General features: G+C 48.0%; 1 protein-coding gene across 2 annotated transcripts; it reads left to right on the forward strand.

The window, feature by feature from the left end:
- Nucleotides 1–5,096: 5,096 nt before the first annotated feature.
- On the forward strand, nucleotides 5,097–8,759 carry KRTDAP (keratinocyte differentiation associated protein). 2 transcript variants are annotated; one of them, XM_059999515.1, is made up of 6 exons: nucleotides 5,097–5,222; nucleotides 6,599–6,640; nucleotides 6,737–6,778; nucleotides 6,956–7,000; nucleotides 7,871–7,918; nucleotides 8,592–8,759. In XM_059999515.1, exons 1-6 carry the CDS (start codon nucleotides 5,136–5,138, stop codon nucleotides 8,628–8,630), a joined length of 303 nt encoding a protein of 100 aa, XP_059855498.1. In that variant the 5' UTR covers nucleotides 5,097–5,135; the 3' UTR covers nucleotides 8,631–8,759. The 2 variants fall into 2 exon arrangements, with proteins under 2 accessions (XP_059855498.1, XP_059855497.1); XM_059999514.1 differs by lacking the exon at nucleotides 6,737–6,778 and having other exon boundaries at nucleotides 5,104–5,222.
- Nucleotides 8,760–17,384: the final 8,625 nt, after the last annotated feature.

A 17,384-nucleotide genomic window follows, 5' to 3' on the forward strand; every position in this document is an offset into this window, starting at 1 on the left:
AAAACTTCTACTCCATTCATGCACCAGGGAAACAGCCAGAAGCTGGGGCTCAGGCTGAGCCCGGGCTGATCACCAGCGGAGGAGCCCTGGGCACGGGGCGGGGAGTCTGTGCTTAGCGTCTCTGAGCAAAGTCCCGCCAAGCCCACACAGTGAGCCTAAACGAAGGGGCCCCACCGCTCTCTGACACCTCGGAGGTCCTTGACCGCCTCTGGCGGACCCAGGAAATGAAAGGAGGACGGGAAGCACCCTGCCAGCTTCAGTGACGCCCTCAGAGATTGCAAGTTCCCCGAGGGCACGACCGCTGTCTGCCTCGATCACTGTTGCGTTCCCGGGGCTTAGCACAGGGGCTGGCACAGGGTGGGCCTCAAACGGTTGATGAATAAATGAAAGGAGTCGGGCCCCAAAAGGACTTGGGGGAACCAATTTGATGTGCATCCTCTTCTCACTTCTGTCCTTAAACTGCGGCTCCTGCCTTCTGTTCACCTTGGGTTTCACCTGGGAAGGGAGGGCCTTGCACTACCTCCTCGCAGCCACAGGGAAGAGAGCGCGGTCCGTCCCGGGGCCTGAGGCTCAGTCCTTCCCGCTGACTGACAGCGGGCTTCCTGGGGTGTGGGGTGAGGGCTACAGACTGCTGGACCTCGGGTCTCCACGTGCCGGTCCCTGAGGGACTGAGGGAGAAGCTGAAGGGGTCAACATTGTTTCTGGACTTGGGGCGTGCCTGGTCCAAAAGGCTGAAAGCCACCCTCTGAAGTTTAAAGCACAGGCTAAGGCCCTCAGGTGTGAAGGACTCTCATAAAACGGCAGCCTCCCCTTTGTCCTGCCGGAGCCTCTGAAGCAGCTTCACGGCGGAGCCTCCGACGTTCGATTTTCCCCTAACGTCCATTGTCCCACGGCAGCCGGGGAGTTTCCCCTGCTCAGAATCCCCCACGAGCTCCATTAGTTGTAGAGTAACATCCCCTCGGCGTGGCTCCGCACCGTTCACCTCTGCTTCCAATGTCAACCTGGACCTGCTGGGAAAGGCTCCCGAGGAACACCACTGCTACCTGTCCCTGGAACCCGAGATCTTCAGAAGGTTGAAACTTTAACGACTTTTGGTCTAAATTCAAAACCCCAAGCCAGCTGAACCGAGGACACCTACCCAATCGCTCTCACGTCACCTTGTTTTATTTTCTTCACAGACCTTGTCATGTTCTCGAAATGATCTTGTTTCCTAATTTTTTGTGAGGTTATAATCTGTCTCTCTTTAACTGGAACACAAGCTTCACAGGACAGGTACCCTGTCCATCTCGTATCCTCGGCACCAGGAGTCAAAATGGCTGCATAATAAATATCTGGGTTAGAGGATGGAAGGAGAGATCAGAATTAAGGGGGCTCAATCCAGGAGGTCTTCCTGGGAGAAGTTTAAGCAAAGCATGCACAGGGCAGAGGGTGGGCGGTGAAGGAAGAAACCAGACCTGCTGGGCAACGTGATTGCTTTCTTGGGTGTGACCCTAACCCTGGCAGAGGGAGAAAAGGACGGGACAGGGATGCCCTGGGCTCTGCCCCCCAGTAGCCCACACCCCAGCCCCCTTTCTCTCCAATGATTCTAGGCTTTTCCCCTAGATATTCGCCAAGACCCTGAGGCCCCAGTGTGCATCCCTTCAAAACCCCGTTCCCTCCCTGAACCCAGGAGGCTGGCTCCCAGCCCCTAGGTGTGTCTGTAATGTAGCAACAAGGCTGGGCCTGGCCTCCTACCCACATTCAAGTTCTGGCAGATTTGGGGTGGGGTGGGCGAAGGCCTGTGGGAAAACAGGGGTTTATTGGTATTCTCGGAGTGGGAACTAGATCAAGCAGACTTGGAGGTGGGGTGACGCAGAGCCAGGTTCTGTGCCTCTGTCCGACTCCACTAACCCTCTGTGATGCAGCCGACGCTGAATCCCAGGTAGATTCTCCTGCCACCCGTTACTCCAACCGCTGGGACCCTCTGCCAGTGAGGATCCCCCTACCCTCTCTCCCCCAGCCTGCCCCACCGTTGGACACTGCACACTCGGGGAACACAAACTCACTGAGGCAGTTTAGGTGGGGGAAGGGGAGGGAACTGGGAGAGAGACACCAGACTCTAGATTAGCATTTACAGCAGAAATCATGTAAGGCCAAAATTACCCTTGAAAATGCCAAATGGAGATCGATCATAAGTCTAGCCCGGCCAGTTCTTTTCCTCCAGAAAAAGAACAGCATTCCTTTGGTTGTGCACATGAAGGAGTAGGCGTGTAGTTAGTGGCATTATATAAAAGAACCCATCTTTAAACACTAGAACTTCACACACTAGAGCTAGAAGACTGTCTTTTAAACACACACTTGCTGTGACAAGATGCTCATACTATAAGAGGCATCTGGAATCTGAGTCAATCGCAGGTTCACCCTGAGACGTATGCTCATTGAGTACCATCCATCTCTCAGTTCTCGGTTTTCATTTGGCAAGAGCATAGCTTAACCCACTGAAACGAATGCATGTCTGCTCGGAGCTGCCACCTGTGGCTGTGCAGGCTGCACACCACAAAAGGATACCTGGTCGAGAGGACAAAAGGGGGCTACCTGCAGCCTTGCTCCCCGACTCTCAGGGCATGGGTCTCATTCATACAGGGCGCCAGGTGGGCTGGCCGAGGCCCTGGGTAGGACACAGTACGGCAAAGGGGCAGTACAGGTGCAGCCTCTGGAACTCTGGGGTTCTAACACTGGCCTTGCCACGCCCTGGCTGTGTGACCTAGGGTGAGTTATTTAACCTCTATGTGCTGTGGTTCCCCTGCCTACAGAATGTGGATAACTGTTAGTACCTGTCTCACAGAAGCACTGTGATATTTCAGTGAGATCATGCATTTAGAATACCTAGCACAAGGCCTGCCCCAGAGAACGACATCAATAAATTGGCTAACGTTATTATTAGCCGCATTAGCATGAGGAGGAACAAGGGAAACAGGGAAATGAATTTGTTGGAAAAGTAAGCTGGAGCCCAGCGGATGACGGCGTTGGGCTCCTCTGTTGCTCTGGAGTTACCCGGGCTGCAGTGCTCCTCCACTAGCAGGTCTGATTGGACTTCATCACCGAATATCAGCTCTCCTTTGTTGATCCTTCATTCTGCTCATGCTTCATTCAACTTCGTTCACAGTTGACGCTATGCCGACAGAACGGCGGTGAATGAGCTCTTTCAGTCCCTGTTAATGAATTGGTGAGAATTCATTACACATAAAAACTTGTGTCCTCCAGAAAAACCTTTTGGGGAGGCGCTCCACCCATCTGTCACTTTCTCACTCGTCCCCTCTAGGAACACCAGCCTTGTGTGACGTCTGCGTGACACGGTCATCTGTGCTTAGCGAGTTTTCCTCAAGCACCGTCTCCTCAGGTAGCTCTGCGAAAGGGGACGTACCGTTAGAAAAACGGAGGAGGCTTCCTGAGGCCGAAGAGGGGCGGGATGCCGGGGACTGGGGAGTGGGGGCAGGAGGAGAATCGAACTGAAGTACCAGGTTCTGGGGCTCATGAAGACTGTTGGCGGATAAGCCCAGCCCGCTACGCCTCCAGGCCTGTTATCTCTGTGTATTGCATCAGGACGGGGTAAAGAGCCCACGCTGAAATGAGGTGTTGCTTTGTCCTGGCAGCACCTGTCTGTGTTCCAGCACCTCCCTTTTACACCAGGAGCCGGTTGGGCCACCTGAGCCTCAGTTGTGGAGAACGTTACTCGATTAGGATGTTCTGTCACTTTGAGGTGATACAACTGTCAAGCTGGGGGAGTCGGGTGGGGAGCAGAATCAGCTCAACGAAATGGTGTGGGTGCTCAAAGTTCAGGACCTAGAGCCCAACTGGGTAGCTCTAAGACCTATTTTTGCTCTTTTGTGTTTCTCTATTCTTTCTTTCTTTTTTTCTTTTTTTTTAATTTTTGGCTGCGTTGGGTCTTCATTGCTGCACAGGCTTTCTCTAGTTGCGGCACATGGGCTCAGCAGTTGTGGTTTGGGGGCTCTAGAGCTCAGGCTCAGTAGTTGCGATGCACGGGCTTAGTTGCTCTGCGACACGTGGGATCTTCCCTGACCAGGGATCGAACCCGTGTCCCTTGCGTTGGCAGGCGGATTCTTAACCACTGCACCACCAGGGAAGTCCCTGTGTTTCTCTATTCCTTGCCTTCTTAGCTCAAGACAGTTACCTCTCTGAAGACCCAAGAGTGTAAGATGGGCAGCTGGATAATGGGTCCGGCCCCAAAGGAAGAAAGCACAACTTGGTGGAAGGATGCTTGAATTCTAAGATATCCAACCTAGCGTATGCTGAATCCACCTCCACTGTGTAAAGGCATGGTGCTAGGGCATGGTGATGTATAGGTGATTAAGACATAGTTCCTGACCTCAAGAACTTGATATTCTAAGAGGGAAGAACACAAGTTACTCTAGGTACAATGCCAGAGAGATACAAATGAATTGCTATGGCAATTACGAGAAGGGAAAAGTTTGGGAAGGGGGATGACAGATGATGGGAGACATCTGGGAAGCTTAATCCAGGATGGATGTTGGGTTCTGAGAACAAGAGATGAGAGAAGGGCATTTTAGGCATAAGGGGTAGCATGGGCAGCTGCTTGGAGGAGGAAAAAGAGGGATATCTTTGGTAAGGAGTCCAGTTTGGCCAGAATGTGAAGTATGTGCAAAGGGAATGAAAGAAGGAAAAGTTAGAAGGGTGGATTGAGGTCAGAGTATGGAAGGCCTTCAATGCCAGTATAGGGAGTTTAGACAGAATTGGATAGGGTGGGAAAAAGCCGGAATTATAAGAGAGGAACGAAGAGATATAAGGCAAAGTGACAAAGACAAAAGGAGAGGTTGCTTGGGTGCCATGGCCAGTCTCTGGGAGGGACAGGTCCAACCTGTCTCCATCTCAGCTCCATTGGCATGAAGAACCCCATTGCCAGCCTACCTTCCAAGTGCCCAGGGCAGAATGTGAATTGAGAAATCCAAGGCAAGTGGGAAACAGTCCACACCTCCCCTTCCCAGAGCCCCAGGGGTGGGCGACAGGATCTGGGGGTGAGTCAGTAGGGTGGGGACCCCAGTTCTGTTCAGATCTGCCTCCCTGGGAATATAAAGGGCAAGCCTTGCCTTGCCTCAGAACACCCCAAACTTGACACCATGAAGATCCCAGTTCTTGCTGCTGTGGTTCTCCTCTCTCTCCTGGCGCTCCACTCTGCTCAGGGGGCTACCCTGGGCAGTTCTGAGGTGAGCACGTCACCTGGGTTCTCTTTCTCTTATACCTGTTAGCTGACTCAATTGGTCACTGGATAAGTGGCTCTTATCTTTGGCTATTACCAGGGGCTGAATGAGAAGCTGGGGCTCTGAGGAAGGGAAGAAAGGAGGAAGGAGACAAAGCTTTCCTGGGAAGGGGCAGAGAGGCTTATATTTCTGGAAAGGGTGGTAAAGTGTGGGGTAGAGGCTGGACATCCTGAGAGGAGACAGGGGCTGAAGTTGGTCGTCTGGGTTCAGCCCCACATCTGTTTTGTTTGTATCCCTGGGAATGGCTCTCAGGTGGCTAGAAGCGCCCTGCTACCTCTGGAGCTTAGGCCATACCAAGAATCCTTAGGAGTCAGTCTCCAGCCAGGAAAAATCCTGAGGTCCCTCTCTCCCCACCTTATCGCACTGTGAGGGGGATGGGGGAATGCGCATGTCGGATTTGCAAGTCTACGATAGGGGTCACAGACTCCACTGCTTAGGATCCCAGCAAGTGATGTCCGTGCGCAAGAGGGCTGGTGGGGCCTCAGGGGAGGTGGAATGAATTTGCCCAACCTGGAAGGGGACAGTCTCTATGCCATCTGACTGCTGCTAAGTGGGAAAATGTGCCCAGTGTGGCCGGAGTTTAAAAATTTTCAAGAGAAACTGGAAATCGGATTTCTGAATTCTTACTAATTAAAAACCTTTAATTCAAATTAAAAAACAAACAAGCCAAATTGTGATGAGATCTAAACATTTGGGTCTAGGCTGTAGGCTACCTGTTTGTGACCTCTGTTGTGGGAAGGAAGAAATGAGGGGCAATGAGGCTGGGCAGCTAAGGTCGGGATGGCAACAGATCGGAGGCACTGAAGTACGGGGGTGGGAGGTGGGCTTCCAGCTGGAGCAGGGAGACGGAGACTCAGACTCTGGTGGCAATTCAAGCCACAAAGCAAACCCACCTCCAGAAGTAAAGGCAGACAGGGCACCTCAGAAACTTGGCCCCCACCTGCCTTCCAATCTCCTGTGCCCAGCTCCGTGGGCTGAGCGTGGGTGTCTCGGGAACACCCCGAGTCCACAGCAGAACTGCACTAGCTCGTTTTTCTTGGGAGGAATCCTCCTTCTCCGCCCTCTCCTCCTGCTGCCGACGGTGGATGCAGGCCTGGGCTCCGACTTCTCTATCTCCCCCGTGCCACTCTCCCATCCCTTCTCGACATGTGTACATCTGTCAATCATCCGCCACACTGGGACAGAGTGGGTTAACGGAGGCGCCATGGTGGAGAATGGGACTGGCCTGTGGAGGGGAGCAGAGCTGGCAGAGAGGGTTTGGGGAAGGGGATTTGCCATCATGTGATCGATCATTTGTCTCCTTTCTCCCCTTCGCTTTCCAGGAAGGAATCACCATTGGTAATAATGTGGCAGGAATCAAGGAGGTAAACCACCTGTTTTCCCACCATCTGACTACGAGTTCGTCCCCCATCTGTTCATGTTCCTAAATAACTTTCTGAACACCCTGCTGCTTTGCCTAGACGGCTTATGCCCAGTTTCCGAACACTGAAAAGTCGCGACCTGTAAGTTTAATTCTTTAATTCGGCCCCCATATATATCCAAATCCTAAAGGAGATCGAGGCCTGAGTAGAGAGCTTGCAGAGCTGTCATGGTCCTTCACCTTTCCCAGAGGGCTAGGGGCTAAGCTCTGTCCTTCCCTGGAACTGATTCTCTTCTGGTCTCTTTCTCTCTCTGCAAAGGTTCTTAAGGGTAATGAATTCCTGAACTGGAAGGCCCTCTTCGAGGTAAGCAATTGGGCGCCCTTTTTCTCCTGACGGTTGGTCCGGGTAGTGGCAACGCATTCTAGTCTAGCCCTTTTGGTTCTTTCCTGGGAGGGAGTAACTGTCCCACTTAGATGCTGCCCAACTGAAGAAAACTTCCCGGGGAGGCTGTCGTGGCCAGACCTTATTTTCCTAACGTGGCCCACAAAGACAATCTCTGAAAAGGAAAAACTTAATCAGTCAAGAGTTTATTCGAATTCCCTCATCCTCCAGGAAGACACTGAGGCTCTAAGTTGGGTGACTTACCCAAGCTTAGAAGGCTAAGTCAGTGGTAGCGCTGGAATTAGAGCCTGTAGTGCGTGACCCGCACATACTCGCTACATGCCCTCTTGCAAATGTCTTAACTTCTCTGAGCCACGGTTTCCTCATCTGTGATGTGGAGACAATGACAGTACCAACATCAAAAGACTGCTATGGGGCTTCCCTGGTGGTGCAGTGGTTGAGAGTCTGCCTGCCGATGCAGGGGACACAGGTTCGCGTCCCGGTCCGGGAAGATCCCACATGCCGCAGAGCGGCTGGGCCCGTGAGCCATGGCCGCTGAGCCTGTGCGTCCAGAGCCTGTGCTCCGCAACGGGAGAGGCCACAACAGTGAGAGGCCCGCGTACCGCAAAAAAAAAAAAAAAAAAAAAAGACTGCTGTGAAGACCAAATGAAATCATGCCCATAAAGCAGTCAGTATAAGGCAGGCACAGAAGAAGTGCTCAGGAAATGTTAATGCTTACTGTAATTATAAAACAATGACACCGTCACCGCTACAGAGTCTTCAGCAAGCGCTTACTGATCCATGCTCACCTGACCTGTAACACATCACTCTCATTCTCTTTTTCTGTTTTAGTCTGTCAAAAGGAGACTTCCTTTCGTCAACTGGGATGCTTTTCCTAAGGTAAGAGGCAGTGGGCATTAGGATAGAAAGGAGGCTGGGGGTGAGGGAAAAAGCAGAGGATCTCAGTGGGAGAGTGGGGAAAGTGAAAGGAGGATAAAGCTTCTTCTGATCAAAGCTAAGTAAATCACACAGAGAAACACATATATCATATGATATCACTTATATGTGGGATCTAAGAAAAGGCTACAAGTGAACTTACCTACAAAACAGAAATAGAGTTACAGATGTAGAAAATAAACTTATGGTTACCTGGGGTGGGGGTAAAGGTGCGGAGGGATAAATTGGAAGATTGGGATTGACATATACATACTCACTACTATATATAAAATAGATAACTAATTCAGACCTACTGTGGAGCACAGGGAACTCTACTCAATACTCTGTAATGGCCTATATGGGAAAAGAATCTAAAAAAGAGTGGGTATATGTATATGTATAACAGATTCACTTTGCTGAAACTAACACAACATTGTAAATCAACTATACTCCAATAAAGATTAAGAAAAACAAAGCTAAGGGAAATCGCAACTACTATAACTCAGAGGAGAACAGGAGCTTAGACTGGGGCAGAGATTCCTTTCCACCAGGGCGCCACCCTATCCTGGGCTTTCTTAGGACTCTGGCTCCCCGCCCCCAAGGGTCTCCAAACTGACCGTACCCTCTCTCCCCACAGCTGAGAGGAATGATGGGTAAAGCTGCGGATGCCCAATGACCAGCCCCTTCGAGACCCAGCACTGCTGATACCACTGAAAGAGGGGGCCAGTGTGGGATCTGATCACCATCCTATCTATGATCACTCTTTGCTGCCTCAGTAACTCCAATAAAATGTTTTCCAAACAAACGGCTCCCGTATCTGCATCTCTGCCCTTATCCTACTGGGCTCTAGAAAGGAATTAAGATGGAGTGAGCTCCAAGGCTGATAGGCAGAAATCTTGACTTCTGAGAGGGTAGGAAGTAGTGAGACAGGAGAAAGTGGGAAGGGCAGGTATATCAAGCCGGCAAGAGACCCCTTGTGTCTTAGCACCTTAGTACTAGTTGATATCCTTGAGAAGCATGAAGCGGTGAGTGGTTTGGTAACATCCTCAAGGAAGCAATCCTGCCCCCTGAACTCCTGGCACCCTCCCCGACGTGCCTTCTGGGAACCTGACTCCTCTGATGGTGGCAATTCGGTATAACAGAGCTATCTGGAATCCAAGCCTCAGGACCCAGCTTAAATCATAAGAGTTCATCTGAAATCCTGTTTTTAAAATTAAGTAGGTTATAAATAAAGAAAACTGGTGGTGTGACCCTGGGTCTTTCTAAGCCTCCTTTCTTTATCTGTGAAATGAGTGTGGAAATAAACAAGAATGATAATAACTACCTTGAAGTTTTGTTATGAAAGTCAAATGAGATAAGGTATATACAGCCCTTTGCACAGGGCCAGGCATAGAGTAGGTGCTCAACAATTGCTTGTTTTCTCCACTAACCGCTCCCCTCCCCCAGAGCTACCACTCATTATTCACTCACTCACTCACTCACTCACCAATCCATCCATCCATCCATCCATCCATCCATCCATCCATCCATTTACTGAAAAGGTCTAGAAATGTGGAATGGATTCAGTTTCAGTTCCTGCAGGTGTACTCTGTATGGAATCTGTGTACTCTGTGTGCCTGCTCTGTGTACTTAAAATGTTGAATTAGTTGGGATTTTTTCTGGTTTCTCTTGAAAACTGGGAAAATGAAAAAACAAGGGACCCGCGATTGGCTTAAATCCAAGTAATAGCTGCCCTCTTTACCTAGGACGTGGTCTCCAGATCAGCAAAGTTCCACTTGTCAAGTTTCATTTATTTAATTGTCTTTTGGCTCTTACAAGCAACTGAATTTGCGAATTATGGTCTGTAGCTTACTTGAAGTGGTAGACTACATAGGGAAATTAAACTTGTGTAGGGGGAGGAAAAACTTCCTTCTACCCTCTTAAATGCTGCAGCTGGCCTAATAATTAAACTGACATGAGACAGATTAACAGGAGAAAAGCAAACAAATTTAATTTTTTTTTTTTTTTTTTTTTTACATACACACAGGTGTCTTCACAGAAGGAAAATGGAGACCCAAAGAAGTTGTTAGGTCCAAAAGCCTGTAAGGTGCATACCTTTTTACAAAAAGAATGATAAATTGTGGGGATGTGACAAAGCAAAGGCCCTTGGACTAGGGGCAATAAATCGTGGCTCAGTGACTAGGAAGTATGTGAGGGAAACTAATGGAAGATAAGGGTTATTTTAGTAAGTTTGCTTATACAGACCGGAGTCAACTCCCAGTCTCTGATGATAAGAATGTCCTTCTCTTCCTGGTACAGGGAGGGCACCTTTCTCAAGGAAAAATTTACATCCTGCTCTTAGATAGAAAGGGGGAGAGCCCTTCCTGTATCTGCTGTTTCACAAGTGTCTTCAGCTCAAAATGATCAGTAATCAATAATTAAAGAAGAATATTTTGGGGTGGCATGTTCTGAATCCCTTCACTTGGTTCCAGCTTTCAAGGAGCTTAAAGTCTAGATGAATAAGACATGTAAATGTTGTTTATACCCGTCCTTCTAGTTAACTTACAACAAGAGACACACACACACTAATGAGAAGCAACTTATAAATGAGCTCATTAATGGAAAAGAAAAAAATGGAAAGTGGTCAAATGTCACAATCAATTAAAATATTTTGCAAAGACTGAGTGCTCATAAACTGGGTGATAGGAAATGGAGTAGAGGAAGAAGGAGGGGAAGTCCTTAAGCTACATTTATTGAGTGGCTAGGTTTTAGGGGAGGACACAAGTCATCACAGAGAAGGCAAGAGTACCTTTGAGATAAAGCAGTTCTCAAAGTGTAGTCCTGGCATCAGCAGCAACAGAACCACCGGAGAATTTCCGAGAAGCAGAAATTCTTGGGCTCTACCCCAGATCTACTAAATCAGAAACTGGGCGCGGGGCCCAGCAGTCCATGTCTTAACAAGCTCTCTAGGTGAGGCTAACGGCTGGAGAACCACCAAGAAAGGAAAGCAAGAGAATGATTAATGCAAAATTCAGGATAGTGGTTACCTCGTAGGTGGAGAGACCATCATGTGACAGGGAAGGGGCACAGGGAGGCGGATGGAAGTGACAGAAGGCTTCTATTATTAATGTTTTAATTTTTTCCTTAAACATATCAGAGGGGAGGAAAAAATATCTTTTCCTTCTACCCTTCGAGGTTCTTGGCTCGGTCTCTGTGACGAAAGACAGGTTAACAGGAGAAAAGCATATAAATTTATCTAGTATAAGTCTCACGTGACATGGGAGCAATCGTAAGTAAATGAAGACCCGAAGAAGCAGTCAAACCTGTATGTTTTTGTGCTAGTTTTTTTTTTTTTTTTTTTTTTCGGTACTCGGGCCTCTCAGCGCTGTAGCCTCTCCCGTTGCGGAGCACAGGCTCCGGACGCGCGAGCGCAGCCGCTCCGCGGCACACGGGATCCCCCCCGGGACCCCCCCCCCCCGGACCGGGGCACAAACCCACGCCCCCTGCATCGGCAGGCGGACTCCCAACCACTGCGCCACCAGGGAAGCCCTTGTGCTAGCTTTGATGGAGAGTGGGAAGTCATGGGAAAACGTGACAGGACAAAAGGGATATGAGCTCAGTGTAGGAAACTGGGGAAACTTAGCAAGGTGTGTTCACTAAGATTCCTCTTGGGGCGTCCCTCTATCTTCGAGACAAGGATGATCCTTTCCCCTGGGTAGAGGGAGGGCACTTCTCACATGAGGGTCTTATGACTTGCTTCTAGGGAACGTCAGTGAGTCCTTCCTGCACCTATTTTCTCGAATTCCTTCAGCTTGAAATATTCAATATGCTGAGGCACCATATTTTGGGGTAGGGTGTCCTGAACCCCGCCAATACACATTTTATACATACTTATGTATGCAGCGTTCCACACCAATATGTGACCAAAACAAGAAAATGGCTTTGAGTAATTTGTGAGTGCTGGGGGGATGCAGAGTAAAGAAACAGCTGGAGTCTAGGAAGACCGGAAACTGGAGGAAAAGAACTTGCAGACATGCTTGTGTAAGTGGGTAACGGATGCACTCTAGATCAAGTGAAACTGACAAAAATGTACCAACATGGGTGAGATAATTCAGAGGATTCAAAGAACAGAAGACAAGATACCTGTTCTCTCTGGGGAATGTGTAGGATGAGAAAGAAGCCAAGAAGTAGCCATACTTCACTCTACACTTTATAAAAACAACCAATGCATTCTGTGTGGACATTATGCCACTCATTAAATAGGATGTAGAGATATATGTTGAAATATGGAACAATCTCGAAGATATAGTAGAATGAAAAAGAAAAGGGGGCAGAGCAATGTGAATAGTATATTAGAAAAAAAGATGGTGCAAATGTATGCTCTTATATGCGTAAAGTATCTCTAGAGTAAAACTCAGGAAGTAACAGTGATCACCTCTGGGGACTGACGTACTCGCACTCTGTGCCCTTTTGGATTTTATGAAAAAAATACTTTTTACCATGTGTACATATTCAAAAGGATAAAGTAAAAAAACAAAACCTTAATAAAACAAACACACCAAAAAACCTTCTACATTTTAAGGTGTCAGGGCCTAGCCCGTGAACTGGTCCTGCGTAGACACTTCTTACTGAGTGAATGATACGGATTTCCCATACGTTTACCACACCCTTCTGCTGCTCAGAGTGTGGTCCTTGGACCAGAAGAATTAGCACCAGTTGGGCTTGTGAGAAAGCAGAATCTCAGCCCACCCCAGAGCCAATGAATCAGAATATGCATTTTTATTTTTATTTATTTATTTTTTGCAGTATGCGGGCCTCTCACTGTTGCGGCCTCTCCCATTGCGGAGCACAGGCTCTGGACGCGCAGGCTCAGTGGCCATGGCTGACAGGCCCAACCGCTCCGCGGCATGTGGGATCTTCCCGGACCGGGGCACGAACCCGTGTCCCCTGCATCGGCAGTCGGACTCTCAACCACTGCGCCACCAGGGAAGCCCCAGAATATGCATTTTAACAAGACCCCTCCCCCCCCCCCCCGCCCACCCCCATAGGATTCAAATGCACAGTGAAGTTTGAGAAATACTGACTGCCTGAGGCATTATGTTAAGTGCGGTGCAGAATGCCTTCAAGGAGCTTCTGATCCAGCTGCAGTTAAAGGAAGTGCATAGGTAGAAAGCGCGGGATACAACTAGAAAAGGTGCATTTAGATTCGGCAGAAGGGAGAAATTCTTTTGGAGTCAGGGTAAAAAAAACTAAGGGAGGGACTTCTCTGGCGGTCCAGTGGTGAAGACTCTGCGCTTCCACTGCAGGGGGCGTGGGTTCATCCCTGGTCAGGGAACTAAGATCCCACATGCTGTGCTGCGCGGCCAAAAGAAAACGAACAAACAAAAGCCCTCCAAAAACTAGGGGAAGTAACCTTTGAGCTGGGCATTGAAGAATATTTGAAAAATATTTTTTAAAAAAGTGTACTTTTGTTCTTTTGGAGCAAGGGGGAGGATGGTGGAGGGTCCCCCCAGCAGGCAGAGCAGAAATGCAGAACTGGTAGTGCAGCATACTGAATTGGGGACATTGTAATTCAGCCTGGCTACGGGGTAGGGGCTGAAGGCTGGAAATGCAGGTTGGGTCTGATGATGGAGGGCCATGGATACAAGGCTGAGAAATTTCCACCCCATCCCGCGGTCAGTGAAGAGATTCCTGCGGGTGGTAACAATCACAGCAACAATAGCCACTCTTACTTGGTTCTTATCACAAGCCAGGCTTCATGCCAAGTGCTTTGCATGTATTATCTCAGTTGGTCCACATAACAACGCTATTAGGTTGGCACCAATATCCCCATCTCACAAGTGAAGAAACCGAATCTCAGAGAGATGAAGTACTTTGTTTAGGCTCACACAGCCTAAACAGAGCCAGAACTAAGCCCGCATGGACCTAGGACATTACCCCCACTTTAACTGGAGTTGTACAACATTCATTTGCTTTATAAACTGGGGTTCTATATAAGATTTTGCTGGACAAAATGCTTCCATTTCATAAAAAAGTTTGGACATCACTGCTGAGAATGATGGGCAGCTGCTGAAGGCATTTAAGGCATTATAGCCTGGTGGTTAGAACACAAGTTTTCAAATCAGTCAGATCTGGTTTCAGATTCTGTTCCTACCACTTTACTAGCTATGTGACCTCTGGGTGACCACGCTGTTGGGGCCTCAGTTTTATCATCTGTAAAGTGGGAATAATATCAATACTTTATAGGAGTTAAGAAACACTCAATAAATGTTAACCTAACATTCATATTAACAAAGGGTAGCTGTTATTAGTACTCTCTGTAACTCCAATCAGATCATGACCCAGATAGATTCACACTGAGAGAGCTAATATTCACAACTGCATGCATTTGCTCTCTCCTAACAGATGAGGAAACTGAAGCTCAGACAGGTGAAGTGACTTTCCCAAGGGCATCCGGAGAGGAAGCAGCTGAGCCAGGTTTTGAACCCAGGTTCTGTTAGACTCCAAAGCCTTAGAGCTTTTAATAATTCTAATTTCCTGTCCATAACACACAAAAAGAGCGCCTACCATGTGTAAGATATTGTGTTAGTACTTTACATTTGTGATCTTATTTAATTCTTACAACTTTATGAAGTCAGTACTATAATCAAGTCTGTCTTATACAAAGGAAAATAAAACTCAAAGGGGCAAATCATGGCTCGGTTTAACTTTCTGTCAATGAAGTTTCTCGTCAAATTTCTGAATGATAAAACCAGGACTGAAGTACAGAGTTGTGCCTACGTGCACCCCAGCAAGCGCCATCCAAGGGATACACTGGAAACTTGCAAAATATGCAAAGAGGCAGGTACCCGGATTCCCACAGCAGCAATGCTTGCAATAGCTCAATGGTGGAAACCACCTGTATGTCCATCAACAAGAGAATGGATAAATAAAATGTGGTATGTCCATCTGGTGGAATGGTAGATATCCAGCAGTGAAAATGAGATAGAGTTACATGTATCAACCAGGCTGAGGTTAAAAAATGTTAATTGAAAAATGCAAGTTGCAAAATAGTACCTGCAGTGTGAAACCATTAATACGAAGCCTAAAAACATGCAAAGCGATGCTATGTGTTTATGGGTACATCTACCTGCCGTAAAAGTGTAAATACCAGTGGGAAGGATTTTCACTAACTTGAGGATTGTGTTCCCTCTGGGAATGGAAGAAAATAGGTTCAAGAAAGGTACAATCAGGCTTCAGCTCTATCTATAACGTTTTAGTTTTTAAAACAAGTCTGAAGCAAATAGGTCAAAATGTTAAGATGGATAAAGCTGAGGGATATGTACGCCAGGCTTTGTGAATGTGGTTTCCCCTATTTTTATGTATGTTTGAAATATTTCATGTTAAAATATTTTAAAGCAACAACAATAAAGACACCTTAATTTCAACCTGCCCAAAGCCCTTCAGCCATGAAGGGGTTCTGTGGCTGACACCACACTCCTCACGCCACCTCCTAAGTACAGTGGGTCCTGAGAGCCTGGTTTGCTTCGTTACAAACGCCCACGACACTGGCACTGTGGAGGCAGCCCAAGAACTTCGACAGAGGAAATGTCCTCAGATGTTTCTGAGAAGTGAACACAACGTGGCACCCTTGACAACTATCATGCTATTAAGACCTCCCACTGCATTTCCCAACGCCCAACAGATAAACCTACAGCAGAATTCCTGGGTGCTCCTCTCTAAAGCCAACGACAACCCAAACAAACAAAAAGCCCCCAGTCCTCTCCCACTAACAGGCCCCTCCCATTCCTCATATGAACCTGAGTCTCCCAGACCGGGGACTGGAGTACTGGTCCTCAGTGCCTCCTACTGCAGCTGACCTCTTTCACAACTGCCGTCCCACCAGACCCTCCATCACCCGTGGATACACAGTCACCTCCCAGGAGCCCTGAAAGCTCCTTCTTTTACGTTAAATCAGATCATGCCGTCTTTCCACTCTTGACGCTCCGATGATTTCCCGTTACTTTCAGAATAAACCCTACCAACTTTACGATGGGCCTCTTCTCCTATCTCCCCGACTTCCCTGCTCACTCTGGTCCAGGCACCCAGCCTCTCTGGGGCTCCTCCAACAGGCCCAGCTTGCCCCCTCCCTACATGACTCATTCCTCACTGCCCTTGCTGCCTCACTTCATTCAGTTCTCTTGAGATGACAGCTCCTCTGTGAGACCTTTGCAATCTGACCACACTACCTAAAGAATCACCTGCCCTCGTGATCCTCTAATTCTGCTTGATTTCTTGTTATAGCATTTATCGCTACCAGAAACATCTCTACTAACTTGTTATCTTTAGGGTCCTCAAGAGCTGCACCCTCCAGTGCAGCTATCCACTGTCCACATGTGGCCATGGAGCAGTTGAAACGGGACTCGTCCTAATTGAGATATGGGGCAACTGTAAAACATGTACAAAAAAGAGTATACGTATCTCACGAGTATTTTTGTATTACATGTTGGAATAACATTTTGGATATATTGGGTTACAGAAAAGATATTAAAATTTACGTCACTGGTCTTTTCTTACTTTTATCAAAATCTGGCTATTAGAAACTTTTAAATTACATATACGGCTCACATTCTGTATTTTAGATAGAGCTAATCTAGAAGAAGATCAGTGCTATGAAGATAGGAACTCTTTTGCTGCCCACTGTATCCCTAGCACACAGTGCCTGGCACACAGTAGGCACTCAATAAACACTTGTGAATTGAATGAAGGACCAATCCCCTCGTCCATGCCTAAGCTTACATGCACAATCAAATACCGTTCTTTCACTCCCCCTCCTACAGGCGAGGAGCCCTACCTTAAAATTCCCCAGCGCCTCTCATGTGATTCTCTGCATTCCTGATACAATGTGTCCTCACGGGGTCACTGTGATCATCTCAACCAGAAACCCTCCCCCACCATGACAGACCTCACTCCCTACATACAGCACCCTCATCACTCATTCTCAGCGTAGCATCAGGAATCAACGTCCATCTAGCATTGGTGACCTGATGAAAAGGTCCCTCAAGACTTCTGATGATCACAGATCCCCCTTACGGCTTATGGCCACGATAGCCCTCCTCACTAATTCCCAACAGAACCTCTGGGGCTCCTCCCCTAAGGAAGTAGGAACCAGAAAACTAATTTTGACTCCCTAAATTATCTCCAAATCAGATTATTCAGAGTTACAAAGGCAGGCTGGCTGGATTGAGACACCAAGGTCTCATTCACCATACAACTTAAAAACTGTGTCCTGGCAACTCCCTGGCAGTCCAGTGGTTTGGACTCCGCGTTCTCATTGCTGAGGGCCGGGTCGGGGAACTAATATAATCCCACACGCCACGTGGTGTGGCCAAAAAAAAAAAAAATTGTATCCCTTTACCAGGCCACCTTGTTATTTCTTATCAATCAAATCGTCTGCACCATGATATTGCCC

The sequence above is a fragment of the Delphinus delphis genome, chromosome 20 (genome assembly GCF_949987515.2).
Source record: "Delphinus delphis chromosome 20, mDelDel1.2, whole genome shotgun sequence".
NCBI lineage: Eukaryota > Metazoa > Chordata > Mammalia > Artiodactyla > Delphinidae > Delphinus > Delphinus delphis.

Bases quoted from the DNA above. Each gene is read 5' to 3' on its own strand.
- KRTDAP (XM_059999515.1), top strand. From the start codon at position 5,136: ATGAAGATCCCAGTTCTTGCTGCTGTGGTTCTCCTCTCTCTCCTGGCG. The intron at 5,223-6,598 runs GTGAGCACGTCA...TTCGCTTTCCAG, and splicing joins CTACCCTGGGCAGTTCTGAG to GAAGGAATCACCATTGGTAA. The intron at 6,779-6,955 runs GTAAGTTTAATT...CTCTCTGCAAAG, and splicing joins ACACTGAAAAGTCGCGACCT to GTTCTTAAGGGTAATGAATT.